At 36.7% G+C, this 26,858-nt stretch overlaps 1 protein-coding gene across 4 annotated transcripts in view; it reads left to right on the forward strand.

The window, feature by feature from the left end:
• Window positions 1-3,441: 3,441 nt before the first annotated feature.
• Window positions 3,442-26,858, forward strand: part of sfmbt1 (Scm like with four mbt domains 1) — a 73,827-nt gene continuing 50,410 nt past the window's right edge. For 3 of the 4 annotated variants that reach the window (XM_039771137.1, XM_039771140.1, XM_039771139.1), the window contains exons 1-2: window positions 3,442-3,516; window positions 25,335-25,528. In XM_039771137.1, coding sequence (XP_039627071.1) covers window positions 25,423-25,528 — 106 coding nt within the window. In that variant the 5' untranslated portion in view covers window positions 3,442-3,516; window positions 25,335-25,422. The remainder of the gene's footprint in view (window positions 3,517-25,334; window positions 25,529-26,858) is intronic. The other variant, XM_039771138.1, reaches the window with a different exon arrangement.

Below are 26,858 nucleotides of genomic sequence, written 5' to 3' on the forward strand. Positions count from 1 at the left end.
TGTTTGCATTAGGTTTCTGCACTTTGGCAACAAAATTCCATTACATTGACCTTTTGATTATTGAATATTTTATTACAATAAAATCCATTGGAGATTCTGAAAATGTATTTGATCTAGTCTAATAATTTTATTATATTCTACTGCTTAAACCCGTGTTTTGTTGATTGTGTGATAGATAGATACTGTAGATAGATAGATTTGTTGCAGATACCAAGCAAAATGCAGGTTTGAACTGAAATGACCATGTGACTGAATGAATAAATCACATTAACAATATGTTAACACTGTACTTGTTTTACTTGACTAGAAAGCAGTACTGTGTTCTTGATTTCTCCTAAGTACCGCACTAGGCCATCACTCGTATTATCTGCCGCATTTATACACGATAGTGGCAAAAGTTACACCGTCGTCATTAATGAAGTCAATGATGTCATCTGAGGTGGTCGTAAAGAATGGGAGTGGTCGGTTAATCTTGACGAAAACTACAAAGAAGAGACGTCTCATAAGGTGGTGCAACATTTGTCGGACCCAGATAGGCTAAGCTGTATGAAAATGCGTGTATGCTTGTAATTGATAGTAAAATTGCCAAGCTGATACAATTTGCGACATTTTTCCTCTTTCCCGAGTTTACCAGAGGAGAATACGAATCCAGAACATCGATTTCACATTGTACTGAAATGGTGAAATATCTACAGCTTTGCAAGTCTTGATCATGTAAAATTATCCTTGAAATCGTGGGCCTTTCTGCAACCCAGTCCTAATAAATGTATAGATATCTTAGAATGCTCATCACAGTTCCCAGCCATATCTGATAATACGGTAAATCAATGGATCCTATAGGAAATAAATTAATTCATTCATTAAAAACTAATCTGTCAAAACAGTGTGCGTGAACTGTAGCACACGGTGCTTTAAAGCCTGCAGTAAAAGACGCCTTTAATTCGCTGCGTGCTGCTTTAGGCATTCTTCTTGAGGAGTGAAACATTTTAAAGTGGACTGACTTTTAAGTGTTACGATCCGAATGCAGTACCAAAATACATATTTTTAATTTGCGACAAATGAGTTTCTTCCTTTACAGTTGTCTGGTTGTCATGCTTTAGTATATGCCGGATTTAAACACATTGAACGCATAAAAATAAAAGTGTTGCAATGAAAAAAAGAATGGCCGCGCCGTTGCAATGTAAGAGAAGATACCCGGTAAGTGCGGTAGATGCAGCCAGTGAGCCGATCAACAATAGCGCGTACGTATGGCAGCAGCCGTAGCAGCAGCCTGTGTTAGTTGGTACCGGTCCCGTAAGAACTAAGTCGACAGATACTGATCTTGCAGTGCAGGGTTCGGTAACTGGAAAGATGAACAGCGCGCTTATACCGGAACAGATTCTACTCTAAGAAAGCCAGAAATTAAAAAAAGAGTGTTATAGTGAATTTATTTCACGTATTCGTCTTTGTGTACGCATTTGTGAGATGTCTGGAACACATTACACCAGAATTTAAAATTGACAGCGGTTGCTTTTGTGCCGATTCCCGTTAATGTTTCTATAACTTTGATTCTCGTGCTGTTTCTGGCTCTGTCGATATCATATTTTCCCCCACACCATTATGTGCCGCTCTGTTAGCTTTACCGTACTATCAGTAATTACTTTTTTATGTAAATCAGTACGACATATAACCCAGTTATTGTGTATTTTAATGTTTTCAGCGGACGTTGTCACACGGCTCAGTATGAAAGGCACCACATTCAGCTCAGGTCACTACCGTTTCCTGCGTAAACTCTTTTCCATATGTTCGCCCATCAATCTACTTTCTGAACCCGTTCATTCGAAGGCACATGAATGGTACTTTTCGCAATTTGGGGTACTTAACGTATTATTTTTTTTAATATACGTATTATATATTTTGTTTTGCTTTCTATATTTTTTCATACGTAGTTCGCAAAGCACATACACAAGTGTGTGTCTTTAGTTCCTTTAGTTTTACCTTTTTTTTTTTTGCAATCTGTAAAGAATAAACAAAAATAATTAACGCATTTTTTTCAAATCTTTTGTCCGCTGCCACCTTTTGGTAAAAGCACCACAGCGGATGAAGATATTACTAGCCAAAGAAGTAAAACAAATCAAAGCGAAACGGAACATTGTAGCACAGACAGAAATACAATGTAAAGCCTTTATTGAGCTGTAATTCTCACTATGTAAGAATAGAAATAATTTTAATATGAGAATAGCAAGTTTATTTTTGAGAAAGTGAACAGTTGTTTAAACGCTATTTCCACCCAGACACATGTTGTACCACAAGTATGTTGCACATGTGCCAGGGAACAGAAACTAGTTCTTAGTGCCAATGAACGATCTAGTTGGATGTGTATTTGGGAAACCAATCAAGTGTGGATTTTGTATTGGGCCTTTTGCATTCAGTTAAGTGTTGATGAACTACATAACATCGTTTTAACAGAGACGTGATGTTATAATTCAGTACCTGGAAAACAATGATGCGGATTAAATACTACCATTAGTGGAAGCAGCAAGAAAATAAAATCAACGGAAAGGAACAAATATCAAGGGGTGGTAAAATACAATTCTCAGATTTTCAAATGAATATGTCAATTTCAATATAAAATGTGTAGACTTTAATGGACTGTTTGGTGTGTTTACTGTGGACAATATGCTTTTTAATTGTACGCATCTATTGTCACAACATGGACTGGCGTCCCGCCTGGAATTGGCTTCTGGCTTACGCCTGATGATCGATTCCAGGATACTCCTTAAACAAAAAAACAAGAGTTCGGCTTATTGTATCTTTATTTATTTATTTAATTACTTTATTGATAGTGTGATATCATTTGTTAAAGTGCAAGACTTACTACACAAACAACCAGCTCGTTTTGTGTTGCGGTTTCTTGCCTTGCGTAGGTTGGTGCTGCTGGTGATAATAATTAAATTCCAGCGCAGGTTTACTGGAACCTACTGGAAAATCCACAGAATGCGGTTCATACCAAGAGAAACCCAGCGAGATCGTCGCTAACCGGTTCACTTTCATAGCTGCAGTTTCCACTTTATTTAATACGAGATCTGAATGGAATCCAATGTAAAAGCGATTTGAAAAGTCGAATTTACTTGAATAATAAAATCCACGGCAATACGCATTTTGCCACAAAGCGTGTATTTAAATATATTCAGTTAAATGATGGCGCATTTCTTCCATTTGGCAAGTAGTTGTAATGAATGCCGTTACACCGCAGATACTTTCAGTTTTTTTTATTATTATTTTATTTATTTTGCTTGTCACCCAAAATGAAAAAAGTAAATTTCCCCCGCCGCTATTTGGATCGCTCCGTCTCTCGTGAAAGTGAATGTGAGCTGAAGTCGCGGCGCATGCGCACACACAGGCCGTGCCATATTGGAAGGGAGCGGAGGAGAGGGAGGACGGCTTTGAAAAAGCTGCTTCAAAAAAAAAAAAACTCGGAGCAGGTGAGCACGGCAACTGGGACCCCATCATCCCAAGCGGGGATCCTTATTCGTGGTACTCAACTATACTTTTCTTTTTTTATATATTTTTCTGTCCAGTGCTGAAAGCTTCTTTTAATATTTTTAGAAAGGGAGGTGGGGGTAGAGCGGTAGGGTCTGTGCGACTGGCGCGTCCGCAACTTAGGTTTGTAACGAGATTGCTTGGGGGCTGGGGATAATTTTCTTTTCACTGTTCGTTTCCCGTTTTACTCTGGTACTTGTCAACTTGTATGCCTAATAGGACATCAGTGATTTGGATCGAGATATTACCACCAAAAAGTACGTAGCAGCGTACTGATCTGTGTTACAGTGTGGACTCGGTGTTGAGTGGAGTGCGTTATCTGTTTCAACTTAAAAATGCCTCTCGAGCAGAGCCGCGCGATCTGTATTAGCAAAAGAACAGTGCCGTTCCCCACCGTTTGTTTTTATTTTATTTGATCGATGCTTCCAAGTGAGAGCGAAAGCTCACTAGTTTAGCGTAACGCTTTCCTCTGCGTCAGTGTGCTGCCGGAACAGCGCGTTTTCCACCGACTTGTGATGACAGTTTGTGCTTGGGGTGCAAGTGTATGTGTGTCAGCAAACTTGAGCTTGTTATTAGCGTACATTTTACTCTTTAAGGACTAACCGTGAGAATCGGGAACGCATCTTGCTTTTCATGGAATTTTACACTTTATAAAACTCTTCATTCATGGTTCAGAAAATCCGGTAGTGTCGGCGATTGTCGTTATGCAGGGAGGCAATGAAGGCAGCGAGCGCGCGCCTCTCTTCGCCTTCGTGTTGTGAGAAGAGCGCGTGCAAAGTTTGTTGTAACGTGGAAACGGTGTTTCGCAATGAAGCGGGATTAGAGGCAGCCACAAGAACTGCGATTTCACAACATGTGTCGCGCCAAGTCAGGGGCATCCTTGTTGCGGCGGATCCCTGCGAACAGCATTGTGCTCTGTCCTCGAAAAGCCACACAGTGACAAGAACTACCTAGACATTGAATTCTTTGTTAGGATTTTTTTTTTGGTACATGCTTCTTTATAGGGGGTAACCGAACTGTTCAATATTCAGATCCATTTTTCTGTATGATCGTTTACATTTGGCAGTTTATTTTATAAACGCAAAGCAAATACTACAATTAATAGATTGTTACAAAGATTGCATGAACAGAAGAAATTGCAAATGACAAAAGAGGGCAAATGATTTTGTTCAAATGTAAAAGAGAAAAAAAGATTACAACCAGATTATAAAAATGTATCAGTTCCGAATTAACTTACCATAAGTAATTTTGTTGAAAGTCGCATTGAATGTAAGCACCAAAATACACTATTGCCATCATTATGAAATAATGAACCGAAATGCTAATGAATCGCTTAATAAACATTTTTAACTGACTGATACATGAGGTCAGTTCCACTTTTTGATGTTAATAAGATTTAAAAAATATTTTATTAAAGGAAACAATGTGATCCATTATATTTCTAAAATGAGCTAAGAACAAGACCGGTATTAAAACAATAGGTATTTCTAAAAGATTTACTTTGCTAAATTAATACGCTTTATGAATACCATCACATCATCCTGCAGTGTCATTTCTTTTATAGTAATTTGTATATGCATTATAGCATAACAGAAGACTGACATTTGCTTAATCCAGTTTAGGGTTGCTGGGGAGAGGAGCACATTATAGAGCCCCTTACCCCGAAACCCACACTGGCGTAGAGCTTATCATCATAAGTTGTGTGTCTTTGGGATATGGGAGGAAACTGGAGCACCTGGAGAACATGCATATGTGACAAGAATAGGCAAAAGTCCTTAAAGACAACCAGCAGGCCTGGGATTTGAACCCAAGATGCTGGTTTTACTTGGCAACTGTGTATGCCACATTGTGTGTCACCACTATATATAATGCATATTGTATATTTTATACTTAATTAAATTGTTGTGTGTTACCATAAATTAAAAAAAATAGAGCAGAGTCATTGTTTGTATACATAAATAGAGAGGGAGTTATGTTAGAATCCCTACCGTTGAACTGAACAAACTGCTCAGTTGAAATACTGAATGAAACACTAAGTCCTGACCCGTTGAATCCTGGCATCTGACGTGTAGTTGAATGAACTGGCAAATGAACCAATGAGCTGAAATATTGCTTCTGGCAATAATTACAAAGACCACATGGTAGGCCAAAGTATGTCAGAAATAATTGTAAATAAACACCCCTTTTTCTTTTTGCTGGGTGGGTGTAATGGCTGTTGAGTTGGCTGCATTTGGAGATTTTTATTTTATTTTTTATAAAGTAAATTAATGGAAATGGAGTTATAGACCCAAAGTTTTCGTTAAAAAGAAACATGTTTTGAGTAGTTTTAGCAATGTGGAGTGCTCATTATTATTCTAAACATTTGAGGGACAAAAATGTACATCTCTGTCATGACATTTTTTTTTTCTTTTCATCCCCATATTCTGTGGTGGGTTGGGGATACTTGGTTATGACAAACATTTCATGAAAAGGGGTAACATTTGAGAAGTTTTGAGATGAAATAGACATTGCTGTATGGAAATTACAAATGTTTTTCCTCAGCCTGAAGCCTAAAGTATTACTGAGTGAACCTTTTAAGACACGAGTGACCATGTTCTGTCTAAACATCCTGCAGTATCATTAGCTTTGTCTTCCCATAATAATAATAATAATAAAAGATGACTGGCAGTGTTTGCTGCAGGTTACGGAGGCTTCCTGAGCACAGTACCACAATCTACATTGGCAAAAGAATTATTTTCCAAAATATCTAGTGTTGGGTTTTTTTTTATGTCAAATGACTTTGGTCAATGCAGTTACAACCTCTGCAATTATTGCTTTCTCCATTTTTTTCATATATGATTTTCAGAAAATAAATACTTCAGGTTTTTAATGGAAGAATGTGGTTGATTTGAGCAGTTTTGGCAAGATTTGTGTTTGGGTGTCTGTGGTAGTAATTTCTGAACAATGTAACTCAAGAGTGAATGGTTCTTGTACTTATCAAATTTTGTAGACAACTTACGCTTGGCTCAAATCTTACAAGCTGATTAGGCATTTGGGTGGCTTTGAGTTGTTAAAGTCCAGAGTTTTTAAAGGCGATACCAGCAACAGCCAAACCACTGCTCAGAAGTTCACAAAATATGGCAAATTTATCAATGGCTTAACTTTTGCAAATTTTGAGTTCTTTCCAAAGTTTAAGCTTTGAGTTTTTAAAGTTTGAAAAGTTCAAATGAAGTTGTCGCAACAGAGTAACTCTAATTTGAAAAAAGAATCATTGGTTACATTTTATGACTTTAATAAATGACCCAGTAGATACTTAGGTCTGTCACAATCATTCTAATTTAATTAACAATTAATCGTCATATAAATAAATGCAATTAAGAATTTATTTTTTCTTAGCTTTTTTGCCACAATAAGTATAACTAGTCCAAATCTGGGGACATTATCACAATACACATACCCCTGAATGAAGAGGTTATTTACTGACACCGAACTTCACACCATACATATATACTTACTGTGGAACAGAAGTCCACACTGGGAATGATTGACTCCGTCACACACCCGCCCGCCAGCCTGTGGCAAACTTGTCGCATTCTTTTCTGCTGTGTGAAAATCCTTAGAGCTCCCGACTCCTGCCTTCTAGGCTACTTCACTGCATGCAGTACTATGGCACCTGCATACATCTCCTGTCGTCCACCTGGGGTGGTCTTCACATTAACCTGCTGCACCTGGAAAAGTCGCATGGTCAGACCAACAAGCACAATTTCAGAACATTCAGAGTTTTGAAAATCTGGAACTTCACACTGAAATTTTCAGCAACAGCAAATGCTAGCAATGCTACTACTGGGTGCGCTGCAAGATCCATGAGCACTTCATCAGAATATGTTGAAGGACTGGCCACAGTCATGGATATGTTTAATATGGACAAACCGCCAACTCGATCGGCTGAACTTCTATTATAGCTGGTAAGACAAGTAGCTTTGTGGCTCATTAGCTCATTGTACAGTATATTGAAAGACAGAGTTGATTGATGCTTAAACTTTGGGAACTGCCGTTTTAAATGTGTAGCATCTGTTTGAAGGATGCTTTCCTCTTCTGTTCTTGCCCACTTGATATTCACCTGTTCACTCTCTCTTTCACGCTTGTATTAGAAGAAGTGGTAACAACACTACAGGGGCAAAGGGGAATATAAAGTGACTTTTAACATTCAAATAATTAACGTTACATTATTTCAGTTAAATTAAAAAAAAAAGTTAGGGCAAAAGTTTAAAAAAGTCACACTTTGCGTTTGGAATTTGAGACTTTAACCTTGAGTTGGTACATGATAAAAAAAAAAAAGTGTCATTTTCTACTACTACTACTTCTGTTATTTTTTAATACCTTGAATGAAACAAACCATAAGTGAAGGAATTAATATACAATTCATATAATTACTGGTGAATTAATTTATTAATTAACTGTACAAATTCAGGGCAAAAAATGCAAGTCCTAATATTTCATGTTCTTAGCTGCATAAAAATAATGTTTTCAAAAAGAATTGCCTATACGTAAGGACTAAAATGTGCAAAATAAACTGCAGTCTTGCTTTTATTTTACTTAATTCATATGGTAAGCTGGTTGTAAATGTGGAGAGCATCACGTCCTGGCCGCATCAGATTGTGTTGAGAGGATATTGTTGTGATTGTTAGTCAGTCAGTCATCTTCCAACCCGGTCACGGGGGTCTGCTGGGGCCAATCCCAGCCAGCACAGGGCGCAAGGCAGGAACAAACCCCGGGCAGGGTGCCAGCCTACCGCAGTATTGCTGTGATTGACTGCTGCTAATTAATACTGATCATTCAGTGGTTTTGTTTGTTATATTTTCGCTGCTATAATATATAGGAAACTTATAAACCGACACATTGAGAGTCACAGTCAACAAACTGAGCAAAGTGGTGAACCTCGCTAGACAGATGTATGACAGCATTTGTTATAAGACCAAAACAAGAATTGCTCAAAATCAGAAGCTAACTGAAGAAGATGTCATTTATGGGAAGTAGCAGAACATTCAAAAAGCCACTTAAATAATAATAATAATAATAATAAAAAAAAAACTGATGTAAAATGTTGCTTTTAAAAGTTAGCAAGCAAACTTTACAGTATTGTGGAATCCCGTAGCTCGGATTAAGGTAAAAATAAGATGCAATGGGCAATGACTGTTTACTTTATGATGTTACTGTTTAGGAAAGTTTACTCTTAAAATGTTATTGCATTAATATTGCAGTTAAGATTAATGTGCTTGCACAAGACAATTTAAATGTAGCACATATTGGATATGTCATTGGTGTTATTTGATAAAGTGTTTGGAATAGAATAACAACTTAAGTAACCAACTACCTGGTCAACCATTGCCAGTCCCATCAGAAAAAGCAAAGTAGCTTTTGAACATTTGATTGGCTAGAAGGGCCAGAGCTGTAATCTGCAATTTTAGCCCCCAGGAACTGAATTTGTTTAATTTAACTACAACAAAAAGGGATACTTTTGGCTGACTGGTGGATACAACAGGTATTCAATGAAAATCCTTTCTCAATGACTACTTTGCATTATATCCTTCACAACCTACAATGACATAATTGCAGCTGAAAACTAAATGGAAGCTTGTATTTGGGCAATTAAAATATTCACATACCTGGCAACCATTCAGATTTTTGCAGAGTCATTACGATTGCAGAACAATGCCTCTGGCTTTGATACTACTGTTGAAAGATTCAGTTTTTGTTGTTTAGGAAATATGAAAATATATAATCTGGTAGCATTTTGGCATCATTTGAATTTATTTTGTTTCACGCGTGCAATGTGTTACAAGTCATGCTTTTAAATTTAAAAGATATTTATCTACTGTACATAATCAAATCTTATTACTAGAAAGGAATTTTGTCGTATTTGTTTTCAGCAGTTCCATTTGTGATATCACACTTTGCCATTTCATTTTCTTTATGTACATTTCCAGTTGGAGGCTTAGGAGGAAATGTGTGGTTACTGTTAATTTACTGCTTGATTTTTGTAGAAAGCCATGAAAAGATTGCTTTGTTAATATAAGCAGCAAATTAAAGACATTAGGTTAATTGCATTGCTAAAAGTGCAACCCAGCTGTAAAATGCTATTTCTGGCTGAGCTGATCATATCCTTTCTGTTTAAATTTTGAATAACGTCATGAGGCGAGAGGCCTGGGTTACATTACTGCTTCACGTGTGAAATCTCTGAGTTGGCTTTTATTTGCTATTTGTCCTGTACATATTACAGTTAGTGGTGCTGTTTTGTTTTTTTGTATTATGTTTTTAATAATAATTCTACCATTTTGGAAATAATATAGCAAATTTGATCGTTGCTCAAAAAGTTCAAGGGTGTCCCTTCCACTTTACTAGGTGTAGTATGAGACGTTGAGACTTGAGAGAGTCTACAGTCTGAGTCGCAGTGTAGACCAACTCTTCTGTGCTTCGTTGAGAGTCATATATTCATATTTTTAAGTTATACATTGCTATCTGTTGCTACTCTGTACTGAGAAATAATGTTAATCAAATGCAAGGATAAATTAAAATTGTTTGCTAGTAATTACATCACATATTCAAGTGAAACATTTTTTAATTTTGATGTTATAAAATTTTTAATCTTTGTTTTAAAAACAGACAGAATGTCTGATGCCACTTCACCTATGAAGTCTTATTTAAGTTTATTACTAGTTACGTGTGTTCTTTTTCACATAACTTTATCGTTCATGTTGACCACTACACGTCTTTTTATCAGCATTATCTTTTCCGAATTCCAAATGCATAAGGTTAAAAGATGATTCCTACTACTTCATTTCAGGACCAGTCATAGACTCGGTGTCTGTGTATCAGTGATGGTTGTGTATTCAGCAGGAGTGAGAAGGTGAAAGAACGAGAGAGAACCTTTGCCATCTGAGTTATTCAATCATACTTGCTTTTACTGTAATTTAAATTGCTGTTTGCCACATTTGTATATTTATGTCCTAAGATAAAATGACTTTCTGTCCAGAACAAGTTGTTGGCTTTGGTTCAATGTATTTGTGGCTTGAGAACACATTGGCGAACCTTTGAATACTTATAAAGGCATGTGTGAGTTGCAAGATAATGAAGAACTTTGGCCATCGCTTGTGTGGTAGCTTTAGAAATGCTGTTCGTGTCACTGTAAACTATAAACACTTGTCAGGTAGGAGAGTAATTTGAGTCTTGTGTCCTTTTTTGCTACGGTGTGAGATGCTGATTTTGATCAAACGTGAGGCCAGACTTGATTTATATGAAGCAACCTGTCATGAATGTTTTATTCTTACACACAGTCTCTCATAGTCCTTCACCTCTGGACTATAGATGAGCCGAACACAAGCATTTAGGAATACATTTCATAAATGGTAATTCTACAAATTGAATGTTAAAACCTTCCAAACTCTATGTATGCACATTTTGGGGTTCCTGCCAAGATTTTGTGATGGAAAGGGATATGGGATTTGTAAGATGGAGAGCTTGCATTATCGGAAACCACAAGCAGCTTAGCAGCATGCATTTATGAACAGTACTTGGCGGAGAGTGGAAAGACAACCTGTTTATAAGGACACAACATGCATGTGCAGGCTGTGTTTGTTAAGGCAAATATGCATGTTGTTGTTGGTGAATGAGCTCATTTTTAACACTTGTAGTGAAAATGAACACAAGTAATGGTGAACTCCTTTTTAAATCAAGTGTCAAGCAAACTTTATTGTCATCTCAGCCGTATACAAATATACAGATAGACGAAATTGTGAAGCTCAGGGTCCACAGTGTAACAACATGAAGTGTAAATAATAAATTAAAAATAATTAAAAAGAGAATTTAAAATTAAAACACAGACAAGACAAGACAAAGAAGTAGCAGCTATATTGATGTGCCTTAGCAGCCTGCCAGTTCTACAATTCCAATATACTGGTTTAGGATTTGATCCTGTCTTTGAGGTGAGATGAAAAGGCAGGACCCACAAGCAATTACGTATTTTCAAATGTTCAATTAACAGACTTTCAAACTATTATTTTCAATGAAGCACACAAGGGCACACTTACAATAAGCATGATATATTAACAGTGATTTAAGGATATATGAGTACACAGAAACCTTTGCAGAAGCCTGATTTACAGCGAGAAAAGCCAAGGAAATTTAAGGTGTAGTGGTAGGATACTGTATTGCATACAGGCAAACAGAGGCATGACTGGAGCCAGCAGGACTTGAAAGAAAATAATAATTTATCAAGCAGGTAAATTGTGTTGCATTAGGAGGCTTACAAATGGTCTGTAGTGGCCGAGTGACATTAATATACAGAGCTAGACATGTTGGGTCAATGGTAGAAGCCACTAGTAGGTTAAAAAATTAGTTTGACATAATAAGAAGAGTAAGACAGACCAACCTAAAATGACAAGCCTCGTTCCTTGCTTTCTGGGTTATACTCTCAAGTACAGAAGTGTTGCATACAGAGTGGTACGTGCAAAGAGCATAGTGAAGTTGACACACTTTTGTACAGCCCAGAAACCACTACTCCTCTATGCCTTGTAAGAAGATGGACACAATCACGCACATGTGGGATTTATATAGTATTCATAAACATCCATCCATCCATCCATTTCCTAACCCGCTGAATCCGAGCACAGGGTCACGGGGGTCTGCTGGAGCCAATCCCAGCCAACACAGGGCACAAGGCAGGAACCAATCCCGGGCAGGGTGCCAACCCACCGCAGGACACATTCATAAACATTGTGATTGATAATAAAGGGTAGACTCTCTTTTTATTCACATGCCTTTCAGTTACAGTAATGCACTTTGTTACAAAGGAGACTGTGAATCTAGCAATACAAACAATAATTCAGTCTGTTAAACTTAATTAGAAAGAATAAGAAAATAAAATCAAGGTATTTGTTTTTACAAAATTCTCCACATTAATAATTTTTAGGAGCGAGGACCATTTATGTTTGAAAAGTTGCAATAAATTGCCATTCAGATGGCATTGCTACGTAAGCAGATTATTTAATATAAATGATAGTCAAAACGTGACACTATTCAAAACAAGTGCTTTTGGATTAATAGTTAATAGGCCATGCTTGCTGATACAGGAGGAGAGTTTGGGCTTTAATAAAGTGATCAGACTGACAAAGGCCAGTGTTTGTGCTGGTCTTTCAAGATGGGTTTGCCAGCCATTGGGTGGCAGTGTACACTCCCTCCCCCATTTTCCTTTCCTTTTGCTTCACCGTCACAGCTTTGGTTGAACGATGTGTGCTTGGATGGGCTTTGATGGCCATTGTCACAGCCTGTTTCCACTTTTAATCAAATTGTTTCCCCTGTTCATTTCTGGAGTATTCAGTCTCAAGGGGCTCTTTTCATTGAGGGGGGAGGGGGTCTTTCTGTTCACTGGCTTTTTTTTTTTTTTTTTTGTGTGTGGTACTACAATGAAGACTCTGGCATGGCTGTTCATCTGGTAAGAGGGGAGGTTTCAGTATCCAGACATTGACATCCAACATTGGGACAGCCTCTGGTAATTGTGACTGCTCTAATCCTCTTGGCCTCCTAGCTTTCATAGGCATTCAAATAAGCTTAAATCCCAAAAGCGTCACCACCCTCTTTAAAAACTGTACTCCACTTACTTCTCATCACCAGTGGCTTTGAAACATTTTTCTGTAGAGCAGATTGGGACACTGGTTGAGCTGGATGTTTTCACATTGTGAGTCACACTAATGTCAGGATCCTCATTTCTCTCCATTTAATTCAAGTGCTATTTTTTTTTCTGTTTAGTTTTTGTGAGCTGGTAAAATAGCACAAACACATTTTAAAAGAATGGCTAAATAGTAATGGCATATTATGTGCTGTACCTTAGGCATCAGAATCTTGTGGTTTGGGGGGGAAAAATGCTATTGTAAGCATTTCCTTAGACAGTTATTTTAGATATAGTACAGGTCATATTTGAAGTTTTTATTCTAGTTATTCATCAGGTATTCTTCATATGAACTTGGTGCTTAATTATTTCCTTTTTGTTTACTTGAAATTTTGGTTCAGTTATTGCATCAGTGTCTGAAATTTAGCAGCCTTGTTGCACTGTTACGACTTGCAGGATTTCCATCCTCTTTGGTTTTTGCACATTATTTGTCTGGTTTATGTTTTATCACTGCGACATGCTCTAACTATATATTAGTGTATTTATGCTTCTTATGTTTCATGTTCTTGATCGCATTGTATGTTTTGTTGTGTTTCTATCATTTAAGTAACTTTTAAAAACTGGAATTTGTAATGTTTCTGAATGAATTGCCTTAAAAACATGCCTCTCTGTAGCATACAGTTTTTACCATCAGTTGTGATCACTTGTTCACAGAAGTTATGATCTGGAGTGTGAAGTAATTTGTGTGCAGTTTCTTTATGTAGTTATCTGTTTAAAAGACTTTTTCAGTAAGCTTTTTCAACCATAACTGTTTCCCTCATCCAAGCTGTTCCTAAATGTGTGTGTATGTAGCCAAGCAGACTGCCATACTCATTTACAATTTATCCATTCCTACCAAATAAAAAAAGGTCTGAATTCATTAAAGTAGCTTTCCTTGCTGTTTGTCTAATTGTACTGGACAACTCCCCCGATTCCTTTTTCTCAGTGTATTACTCAACTTTCTTTTATGTGAAGCCTATATTTCTAGTCTTCTCTCTCTGGTAGTCTGCCTTTCTGCTTTCTGTTTACAGGAGACACACATGCTAGCTCAACTTGTGTAATACCTTGTGTAAAGGAGCGCTACTACTAAATTACCATAAAGCATAGAAAAGCAGATGCTGGAAAGATAGTTTTTGTGAACTGCCAGTTTACTGATCAGTCATTTGTAGTGAAAATCAGCTGATTTAGCTTGGCAACTGAATTGTCGTAGCATCACTACTTTGAATTGCTGATAACAATATTAACTACAGTACACTACAAAAGACTTGTTTTTTGGTGGGGGGCTGCTGAACACACAAGCAAGTGTTGAATGTTGTTGAAAAGCTCAGAATGTTTTATTTTTACATAAAATTGGAATCCGCCTTATTTAAAATAAACGTTCTGCAAAGCACACAAGGACATTGACATGAACAGAGGTCTCCAAATGGCGCATAGACCAATGCCATGTGTATCTGAAATTGCTACATTCACCACATCCCTATGAAACATCTTGATACCTCTAGAATAAATAAAGCCAGAATAAACATGGATCTGTAAAACAATTCATTGCCAGGGTGTATACTTTATAATCGAGATTTCTCAGCGGTGACATGGTACATAGACTAATATGATTTTGTTGTCATTTTGTTGAATTTAGCAGGTTCCATACTTTTTCATGAGAATCAAAGTGATCAAAAAATGATAGAATATGTGCATGGCAAACGTGGCCTCTGAGCTGGCACAGATGCCTTTGGTCAGAAAAGGTAATATTGAATAGAGGACACACGATCAAATTCAGTCTGATAATAAACTAAGCTAGAATAGTCTAAGGCAGGGGCTCCCAAAACGTTTGGACGTCAAGTACCACCTGAGGTTAAGTGAATTGCGTTGCGTACCACCCGCACCTTGTTGAAAGGGCGAGAGAGCTGGGGGGGTTGAGTTCGGGTCTAAACCGCCCCGAAATCTGAATAAAAGTTAAAGAAATTATACATAAAATTAATGAAAAAATTTGTGCATGTACATAAATTGATAAATTCCGCCCCGAAGCTAAATCCTGCCTTCGGCCTGTATGTGACGCAGTTACCGAAGACGAAATGGTATCGGCTTTGTGCTTAGATCTAGTGACTACGATGCGATAGAGCGGCAGTGCACGTATAACAACAAACGCGAGCGGTTTCTGTGAGGCAGAGTTACCGAAGACTAAATAGTGTTGGCGTTGTGCTTTCACCTAATGACCAAAAGCTCAAACAGTGAAGAAGTAGAAGTCGACTTTCGTGAAACGGAATTATGGTAGCGTTAAATGAACTAAATACTGATTCGAATAATAGGTTTTATTTATTCAGATGACGAAATTTCACACCACACTAAATTTGGGAATCCACGTATTTATTGTATTTAAACAGTTTAGTTGGTTTTTGCTCACAACATGCTTGTCATAAAGGGTTTTGCAAAGACAAATTAAATTTCAGGGACCGCGATGCATACCACCTGAAAAGGCTCCGCGTACCACAGTTTGGGAACCGCCGGTCTAAGGTGATTTATGTGTTTCCTCTGGAATGCAAAAAGACCTTCTTTTAAGTACTTGGTTATATCTTTTTGATGTAAAATTAAATGTAATTACTAATTTCCTGTGTTTGTTCAATTTATTTTATGTTGTGTTTAAAAAAAAAAGTCTTTTACCAAGTTTCATAGATAATATTGTTATATTTGTAGTACTTTAAATGTATTTTGAGAAGCTGTCTGGTTGTATCAAAAAATTCCAGTGTAGTTTTCATAATGTATTTTTTTTTTAATCATCTTAAAACTATGACGATTTAATTATTTTGCTTGATAGTATTAGTTACAAAAATAGTATTTCTTTTATTTTTTGCAAGTAGCCGCCTTTTTTTAATTTAGTTTTATTGATTTTACAGTATTAAAATCAAATAGCATTCCATACAAGCAAGCCAAGTTTAACAAAACTAGGTTCGGAACAAATCAACCCCCACCCATGAGAAAGAGAGCTAGGTCAGCAGAGTAAAACTTTAATAATAGTAAATATATGTAAATAAAAATAGAATAGAAAAAGAGGGAGAGAATCTGCTTCCTCATTTTAAATGCTTATTCTAAAATGTTATTGATTTGATCCTGCCAAGTTTTGAAAACATTTTGTACAGATCCTGTAAGTGACAATTTTATTTTTTACAATTTCAAATAATATATAACATCAATTATCCACTGACATAAAAGAGGTGGGTTAGGTTTCTTCCAGTTGAGCAAAATAAGTCTATGTGCCAATAATGTAGTAAAGGCAACTACAGTTTTTTTTGTCCTTCTCCACTTTAAGCCCATCTGGAAGTAACCCAATCACAGCTGTTAGTGGATTAAGAGGGATTGTGACACCAAGGTTGTCTGAAAGGCATTTAAAGATTTTGGTCCAGAATGATGTTAATTTGGTGCAGATCCAAAACATGTGACCCAGTGAGGCTAGAGCTCGATTGCAGTGTTCGAAGTTTGGATCTTGCCCTGGAATCATTTTGGACAATTTTAAATGAGACAGATGTGCTTGATATATAATTTTAAGTTGAATAATTGTATGCTTTGCACACATGTAGCCTTCTATAGACATTTTTGTCATCTTACATTCTTTGGCTTAATCTTGAAAAGTTTACTTGCAAATGGTGGCGTGTGTTATAATAGAATAGTGATTAGTCCTGCTGCCTCACTACTCCGGGATTGATTCCTTGCCTTTTATATATGCTCTCTCAGTGTTTCGTTGCTTTTTCTGTATGTTGGCTTCCTGTTCATCCTAAACATGTATGTTGTTTTAATTGTTAACTCTAATACTGATTTGTGTTAAAGGCTGCTCAAATAGTGGATTTTGTGAGTTGGAGCTCTCTGATCTCTTATGGGGGTATAATGGGACAGATCACACTTGAAGACTAATTTGGGATGCTTTTTACACATACATCAACATAATCAGAAGGAAAGTAGATAAATGTACACTCAACACTAATCATTCAGCTGTTCATAGTGGGACATTGGGAGATGAAAGAAGGAAACCCGAGTGGTATTACTCATGATTGGTTAAACACACTGCACAGAGCAGTGTAGTCAGTCAGTCAGTCAGTCATTATCCAATCTGCTATATCCTAACACAGGGTCACGGGGTCTGCTGGAGCCAATCCCAGCCAACACAGGGCGCAAGGCAGGAAACAAATCCCAAGCAGGGCGCCAACCCACCTGAGGAGCAATGTAGTCTTATTGTTCAACTCTCTTTGTTTAAACCTTGTTGTTATGCTCTGAGGTTGGGACACTTATTCTAAGGGGAGCATGTATTCCCTGAAAAATTGTTCTTTTACTCAACAACATTTTTGGTACTTGACTAATTATTTCATTACCACTTTGAACAATCAGATTTTAACACACAATAAATTATTTTGAAATGTATATGCAAGAGTTTCATTTAAAACATGAAAAACAAAAATATTTTGTATTTTGCAAATACTTTATTTGAAAAACAAAACACATAAGTGTGTTTGTGTGTGCACATATGTGATATATATTTATATGTGTACACTCTATACGTGTCTATACAATATATAAAATGTCCTGTTTTGCAAAATATAAAGGTTTTTTATAAGAGACATAGAAATGGGTCCTTTTGCATTGTTCACAATTGAAAGGTTCAAAAGTAATACATAATGAATGCTAAAGAAAATTACCTAGTCATTTTAATGCAATACAAACATAAATGACCCTTCACTTGTTGGCAGTCATGCTATAATAAGTTTTATTAATAAGATAAAGGAGATGATTTGGGTTTGGGCCGCCTCATGTATGAAAGTAACATTTAAATATTGGCCATGGTTTAGAGTCATTTTAGTGTTGCAGCTCTGGAACAGATGAGGTTCTTCAAACTATGACCTGCACAGAGCTCTGTTTTACAACTTGTTTCTCATTTTACAACTAAAAATACTACATTACTATGTTGAGTCGGCCTCAGCCTCTGGCAAATATGTTTTGTCGTCATGTGCACACTCATCGTTGTCCTACTTCTCCCTTGCCCTATGACTTCAGCTTTGCGCATTTTAACAAACTGTTGCCTTAGGAAATGTCAAAGTAAAATTCTGTACTCTTGATGGCTTGAGTTATACGTGGTCCACGACAATTTGTTCAAATTTCTGTACACGAGTATAACATAACTATGCAATTAATCAATAATCAAATTTGTTGCCAACTATTTATTTATTTTCAGTGTTATTAATATTGTTGGTTAGTTGTTGTCGCACTTATGTTACCATCCACATCCTTTTGCTTGTGTCCAATTAACCATGTATATGCATTTGAACACTTAACAGTGAAATTGTACTTAAATGCTTATTAATTTCTTAGGGGCAAAGAGCTTTTGAAAAAAACGCCAAATTAGAAGAATTAAGTCTCGTTAACCTTAGTGATAGTGGGAGAAAACAGATAACCTTCTTGTTGATTCACAAACTCTTTGCTAAGGGAAGCTTGCTTTGGAAAACCATCCATTTGCTAATTAATCTGTATGTGGTGACTAAAATGTCTGCAGATATCCTGACAAACATCTGAATTATTTGATTTGTAGTTTTAAACTGTGAAGCAGAGGGGTAAATAAAAAAATGTGTCTTTGTCCCAGACATTATGGAGGGCACTGTATATGTATAGAGGATACTAACCCTCCTTGTCCAAAGATAAAGTTTGTTAACCAAAAAATCTCCTGAAGCTTTATAATAAATGATTTTGTAGGATGTGTGTACGGTTAACTTGGTTAGTTAATAAATCGACAGATGGTAACATTTGCACTAGTAAGACATTTTACCATCATATATTCCTTAAACAAATCATTTTGACAGGAAAAAACAATTTGTTGAAACCAGAAGAGTGTTAGTATGTATCTAGAACAATCCCACTTTTGTGAAATGTGAACATTTTATAATCCTGCAATGATTGTGGAACTACTATCATGTTGTTGTCTAATCTGCATTTATTAATTGGTCCATAATTGTACATGAAATGAACAATCCTGGGTTGGATTAAACACATTTTGGCAGTGTTGTGCTGCTATAATATATAGCACCCTAAAGCAGTATTTCTTTTTAAGTATGACAGCAAAACTGAGTACCGTTTATACAAAGTAAAGTGTAACAAGTAATATATTAAAAATTATAGGAGGCAGCATTATTGTCAGCCTCTGCCTTCATTTGATTCCTGTTCAATGTGCATGCAAGTTTTCTTAGCAATTAAAATCTTCAAAAAGCAAGATCCAACAATCTTCCAACGCCACAAAGTGTGAAAGTCTAATAATATTCCAGTCTCAAGTACAATTTTGGAAGCAATGGGTGCCAGGCGGTCTCCTAATTGCTGTTCCATTTATGTTATACTACTAGTGTGATGACAGGGCTGGAATCCTATTGAAAATTTATCTGGTAGAGTTTTTTATTATTGAAAAAAATATAGGAGTGTAATCAAAGACCACACGAAAGGTTATTACACAGGATGGCAGAATCGATCATCAGCATCATAAGGGCAGAATAAAATGTGAAATGAACGCAAAGCTAAGATTTAAACTATAAAATTATTTTCATTTAGAGCAAATTTTTCTTTGATTCCTTTCCTTTAAAATTTCAAGTTTAAATTTTGGAACTTCTTTAGTGTGCAGTTATTTTTGAGAATGACAACATATGCTGCACAGTATATTTATCACATGCCTAACAATGTAAGAAGTCCATAGCTGCTTGTCAGTCATGCACAAAATGATGACACAGTGATATCACTAAAGAAACATTAAAATCTGTTAAAAGTAAGATATATGTAAATGTTAATAATACACAAAATCTAGTGGAATTGAAATGAGCACGTCAAAAATGTGCTATGTACAGTTACTTACTCCCAAACCCCCTTATTTCCTTCAGTGCATTAATCCGTGAAAGGCATGACCCAGTTCTGGATGGGTCTGCAGGCCAATAAAGCCCAGACATCCACACTGGATTCATACTCTTGCTGTTGGCATCATTTAACTTATGAAGGTATTTGAAATGAAAGTAATCATATAATATAGTCAATGTAGCAGTGAGTATAGAAGGAATAGACTATTTAAGCTGTTTAGTGTCAAGTAATTTGCTCAAAACAAAGTAGGACTCGGCCATGAAGTGATGCTGTCCTCACACGTTAGGTGCTGTATACAAAAGAGTGAGATTATTACCACTTTAAAAATGATTCTAAATTGAATTTGGTTATGTAGATGTCCTCTGTTCCACTTTAGGCTTTGGAGGTAACCTATAAAACTCGATCTCAAGTTGATTAACCGACAGGGTCATGTAAGAGAGAATACGCCATGTGGAGTGAGGTCATCAGTGAAATCCCTCAGGGGTCTGTCTTCAGACTGCTACTTTTCTGATTTATAATTAATGATACTGATTCTGGTATAGTTAGTAAACTTGTGAAATTCACAGATGATACTAAATTTGGAGGAATGCCAGACTCCGAGGAGACCGCAAAAATAATTCCTTAGAACATGAAAAGCTTCAAAAGTGGATGAACACTTGGAAAATGCAATTTAATGTAGAAAAATGCGAAGTGTTACACGTGGGCAAATGGAACGTCAGTTATATATACAAGATGGGGGCACTGCCCGACAGAAAGCGATTTCTGAAAAGGATTTTGGATTTATGTTGACACAGTGTTTTCATTGTCTAAACAGTGTGCATAGGCAATTAAAGGCAAATACGGTTTTAGGTTGTATTGTAAAAATTGTTGAAAATAAGCTTAAACTACATTATATAATGCATTAGTGAGACTGCATCTGGAATATTGTCTGCTGTTCAGGTCACCACGCTACAAAAAGACATAACAGTACTTAGAGCAACTAAGTGCACTCCAAGACTGAAGGACATGTCATACTCTGACATACTTGGAATTAAATCTGTTTAGTCTCAAACAGAGGGGACCAAATCCAAGTCTTCAAAATTTTCTAAGGTGTAGATAAAGTGGAATCAGCAGATATTTTTCTGCTTAAGGGTATAGCACGTACTTGAAGACATCAGTGTAAATTAGGGGTGGGTGTGTGTGTGTGTGTGTGTAAGTGACTGAAGCCAGGAAACACTTTCATGTATAGTTGTGGTAATCTGAAAGAAATTACAGAAAAATATAGTTGAATGTTTAAGAAATATCTGGATGAGATATTTGGACATCTTAGCTATTAACTAAATAAATGAGCTCAATGGACCGAATGGTCTCCTCTCATTTGTCAGATGTCTTGTGTGCACAAAATAGCAGCACAATTAGCTGCACAAGAAGCGAGTTAAGGATTTGTCAGCATACTGGTGTGCTTCTGAAGGTTATGTGTGTGCATGCACATGTGTGATTCTATCAACTTCAACTTGAACACTGTCATTTCTTAATAGTAATGCTTCATTTAAGAACATAATAAAGAAGGCAGATGTACAGGTCCATCTTAAGTTTGCCAGTGAACATCCGGGCCTGTACAGGTGCCTTCTTGAGCAGGGGGACCTTGCAGGGGCTGCAAGATTTCAATCCATTACGGCATAGTGTGTTACCAATGGTGTTCTTGGAGACTGTGGTCCCAGCAGTCTTCAGATCATTAACAATCTCCTCCCGTGTAGTTTTGAGCGGATTCCTCACCTTTCTCATGAACATCCTTACCCCATGAGGCAAGATATTGCATGGAGCTTCAGACCGAGGAAAATTGTTGGCATTTCTTCCATTTCCAAACAATTACACCAACAGTTGTCACCTTCTCACCAAGCTTCTTGCTGATGGTCTTGTAGCCCATTCCAGCCTTGTGCAGGTCTACAATCTTGTCCCTGACGTCCTTTGACAGCTCTTTGGTTTTGCCCATTGTGGTGGAGAGGTGGGAATGGAAGAGATTGAATCTGTGGACACGTGTGCTTTATACACGCAACAAGTATCTGTAATTGATCAATTGATTGATTGCACACATGGGCACGCAGCCAATCTATGGGAGCCAGAATTCTAGCTAAGTTATAGGGGATCAAATACTTATTTCTCTCAATGACATCAATTTATAACTTTTATGTAATGTGTTTTTTTTCTGGTTGATATTCTTTCTCTCTCCATTAAAATGAAGCTACCATAAAAATTAGAGACTGTTTGTTTCTTTGTAAGTGAGCAAACGTCTAAATTTAGCCGAGGATCAAATACTTATTTCCCCCACTGTACATAATATGAAGATTCAGTGCATTAACCACACTCATACTCCGTTAAATTCTCTCTGGATCACACAATGTCATCTTATGAAAATCCACATAAAATGCACAACATATTGAGTTATTGTAATTATTTATTAATTATTTCACTAAATCTTAGAAAATAAAGGTTAAAAATTAGTGTTGCTAAAGATTACAAACTGTTGTAAAGGTAACCATAATATGTTCTCATCCTAATATTTGACACAATAATGTGGAATTTATTTTTATTGTTAAGTTTTAAAATATAGCAGTATGTTTTGTTACTCATTTTCAAAGTACAGTATATTAGAACCAGTTGTTCCCTTTTTATTTGACTGAAGTTAAAATTTTATTATTATGGGATAAAATTTGTCAGTCTGTAATAACCTGCATTTACTTACATTCTCTCTGAATTTTTTAATTTTAGAAGTGGATTTCCTATATCTTACCAGATTTCTACATTAAAGCTGGAAATATATAATGAAAATATTAGTGCAGCATGTAAATGTAGCTCTTTGCAAAGCGCTTGTATACCTTGTGAAAGGCGCTATATAGGCGCCTGACCCGACACAGATAGACACGGAGGCACGTATAAAAAGTACAAAGACTTTTATTTTTCTTCAGCTGTGGGACACGTCTTTCCCCGTGCCACACAGCCCAAACACAGTCCCAAAGCACAACAAACACAATCCTTTTCCTTGACCACCACTCCTCCTCCTCCCGACTCTGGCTCCTACAGTGGTGGTGGCTGGCCCTTTATAACCCACCCGGAAGTGTTCCAGGTGCTTGCCCACCTGGTCCTAATTGCACCTCCGGGTGGGGCTGAAGATTCGTCCAGCCAGGCTGCTGAGTCCATGCAGCTCCCCTAGCGCCATCCGAGCCCCCAACCAGGCTGGTTGGGGAATCACCGTCAGCCATGGAGGCTGCTACCAAGCATCCTGGGGGAGGTACTGGAGTGCCCATGGTGGCTCCCCCGGAACATAAGCAGCAGGGGCATCCCTGCCGGGCATGGGACCCGGCTGTCCTTCACAACCTACAGTAGGGCTATCAACCAGAAATAGAGATTAGAATGTTTAATATTTACATTTTTTTATGACTATGCATATAATTGCATAGATTTTTTCCCATTAAATTCTTAAAGTAACTTTGATATACAAGAACAATTTACAGAAAGCACATTTCATGTTAATTAGCATTGTGAAATTACTTGTCCTTTTTATTATAAAACCATTAGTTGTTATTTGTTGGCTATGCAGCTTTGTTATAGCTGAAGTTGAGTGCTGAGGTTTTTTTTTCTCCAATTTTTCTCTGATTACATCAGTTGATCCACTTGTAATATACCATATTCAGTGTAAATCTGCCTTGAAATGTTCCTATAAGCTGTATTTGGAGGCACCTTCATAGTCTACAGTGTGATGAAGTACTTGACTTTTTTTTTTTTTTCTTTTTTAATTTTTGAAGTGCTTGTAAATAGTGTTTTAAGGTGTTCGAATACCATGCCGTAAGCATGGCTCTGACTCTTCACATGTAGCGTGTATAAACATGTACTCAGTAGTTATGTTGTATTAAGAACAACCTCAAGGTTGCATTGTCAGCATCTGCAATGATTCAGTAGTTCTCTGACACTATTTTATTGGCCTACAGTTGATTTTGGTCCAACATGGCCAATGATTTTACTTTGAAACTTCAGCCCAGGTTTTCACTGTCCATCAGGCACTTCCTTTAAAGATTTTAAGAAATATCAACTACCGTTAACCATAAACACTCCATATCCAACAAATGACAATAGTACATCAATTGATGTCATTTATTCATTACTTGAGTTGCAATCTACAGTCTTTGAAAGGGATTTCATCCCTGTTTTGGCTCAGTGTTTAACTACATGATATTTTAAAATGTTATTAAAGATGAGTTTTATGTACTCTTCTCACTTATGCAAGTTAGATTCTGACTAACTATTGCAAAAAAAGTTTAATTAAAAAAAATGTTATAAACTGACTCTTTGGTGAAGTAACTAAAAAAAAAAAAATTAAATACACCCTCCTTTTAAACTGTTAGCAAAACTCCTGAATGCACCTGAGTGTTGAACCATGTGAATATACTTTAACATCTTCATATTTTACTGTTTCCTTGTAAAGTTCAAGCAGAGAACCTTGCAACTGCTGTTGAATGTGTGATTGTGGAAATGATCATGGATGATGAGTGGGAGGAGAGAAATAGGAATGAATACTCATCAGAAAAGGGTCGATTAGAGCAAAGGACTTATTATGTACATGGACTGCTGAACAATTTTAAGATTCATCATACCACCCATTAGTGGCTAATATATAGTAGTAAGGAGTCAATTATGGGTGGACAACTTATAGAGGAATAGACTGCCTGGGTCCTGAGAAAACAATGGGCATGGAGTTAAAATATAAAGAGTAGGTAGTGGGCACTGTGAAAATTTGTACCTCTGATCTCAAAAACAACAAACGGTTTTAAGAGCAAAGGTTGTGAAACACTCGCCTGCTATAACACCCCTAGTTTGCATGGAGAACTTTGAACAAAGCTAAGGGGAACAGTTTAGAGAACCTATTATAGCTAGCTGTTGGGTGTTTATAACAGGTGATTTTTTTGCACACTGTGTGTATCAGGAGGCTAAACTGAACAGATCAGCATATGGCTTAGGGGACCAGTTGTTCACAGGGTTACCAAATAATCAAACGTGCACTTTTTTAACATGTGGACTGTGGAGCTGCAATATACAACTGCTGTGCCACCATGCTGTCTAGCTTGGCTATTAAATTCACTTTTTATAACTTTGCTTCAGGATGATTCTGAAGGGAGTGTATTTTTATGTTACTTGCTGTATATGATGAAATGCTATGTGTTTAGAGGATGAAATGTTGAAGAGATATTGAGTTTCATAATTTTGACTTTTTTTTTTTTTTGGACAGTTTTGTGGATGATACTAGAAATTACTAGCGTCCAAGAAAGTGTGGGTGTGAGAGCTAGAGGAGTACAAAGAAAAGCTTGCACAAACAGATGATCAGACAGCACTGCAGTACCAGAAGAAGGGAACAGACTCGGCCCCCAGCTGTGATCTTGGGACAGGCTTGTTCAGAGATGAGCCGGGAACAACTTGAAACTGGTAAGGATGTTAAACATTGATGCTAGAACCCAGTGCATGTAGACACATTTTAATGGATGTAGTAAGCAGTGCTGGGCGGTATGACCAAATTTCTATATCAGTATTTTTCAAAATTATATCGGTTTCACGATATTAAGACGGTATTGTTTTTCCCATGCATGAGTGGATGTTAATCACATTTTCCAGTGCAATTACTGGCTAAGAATAATCTATTCCACTGTCATGAGAATTGTACATTGTACAAAAAAACATTTTAATGTACACAAAAGTATTAATACAGGTTTGCATGGCCCCATAAAGTGATATTTTTCAAGGGGGTGGCACTAATGAAGCTTGACTGATGCAGTCAAAATATAGAGCCTTTTTATTGAACAAAGTTTGCGGACAACTTAAACAAAAATTTTGACAATATATTTTCAACTATCCAAAGAGGCATTTAGACTTAGTAAAATATCCAGAGGTGCTTGTCAAAGTTGTATTGCACTGGACATGTCTTAGAAAAGGAATAAATGGTGAATAGTTTTTGTAAACCAACTATACTTTAATGTTAACAATCTCTGTCCACTGACACGTTAAAGTGACTTTTTAAACAACTTTACCATCATTAAACTGCATAATATTTAAACTAATAAATAATAACAATAAAAAATAATAGTGCTACTTCTAGTAATATCACTATCACTTCCCACACTTCAGGACCAGGTGCATTACACAGTATTCACCAAATTAAAATAAAATAAAATAATACATCTTTACCAACTGAACCAACATCTTTACCAACTGAACCATCATTAAGGCAAACTGCATTAATATGGACCTTGCTTCAAGCTAAGCTATACAGTATACATAAATAATAAAACTGCAACTTGCATTTATAATGCTATTTGTGGTATAGCCCTATGGAAGCGTATTCGGGCCACGGTAAAGAAAAAAAATACAAACACAGTGAAGAAGAAAAAAAAAATATAAGTCGAGAATAAAGTCGACATGTTGACTTTTTTTCTCAACATTTCCACTTTAATCTCGACGCTTATGTTGAGATTAAAGTTGATTTTTTTACTTTATTCTTGCTGTTTATGTCAAGATTAAAGTTGACATTTCCACTTTATTCTCATAGTTTATTTTGTCATTAAAGCAGAATGTCGTAAACTAAACTTCATCCTAAAATCAATGTTTAATTTACTAGATTTTCTCAAACCCCGTCATAAGTTAATGTAGCACATTAAATGCTTTGTGTTAAGTGTTCCCTGACCCAGTTGTCAATCACTACGCGATTCTTAAACTGACTTCCTCTTGCACTAAGAGGAGGCGCAGGGAGCGATCGCCGCAC

The sequence above is a fragment of the Polypterus senegalus genome, chromosome 12 (genome assembly GCF_016835505.1).
Source record: "Polypterus senegalus isolate Bchr_013 chromosome 12, ASM1683550v1, whole genome shotgun sequence".
Taxonomy (NCBI): Eukaryota; Metazoa; Chordata; class Cladistia; order Polypteriformes; family Polypteridae; genus Polypterus; species Polypterus senegalus.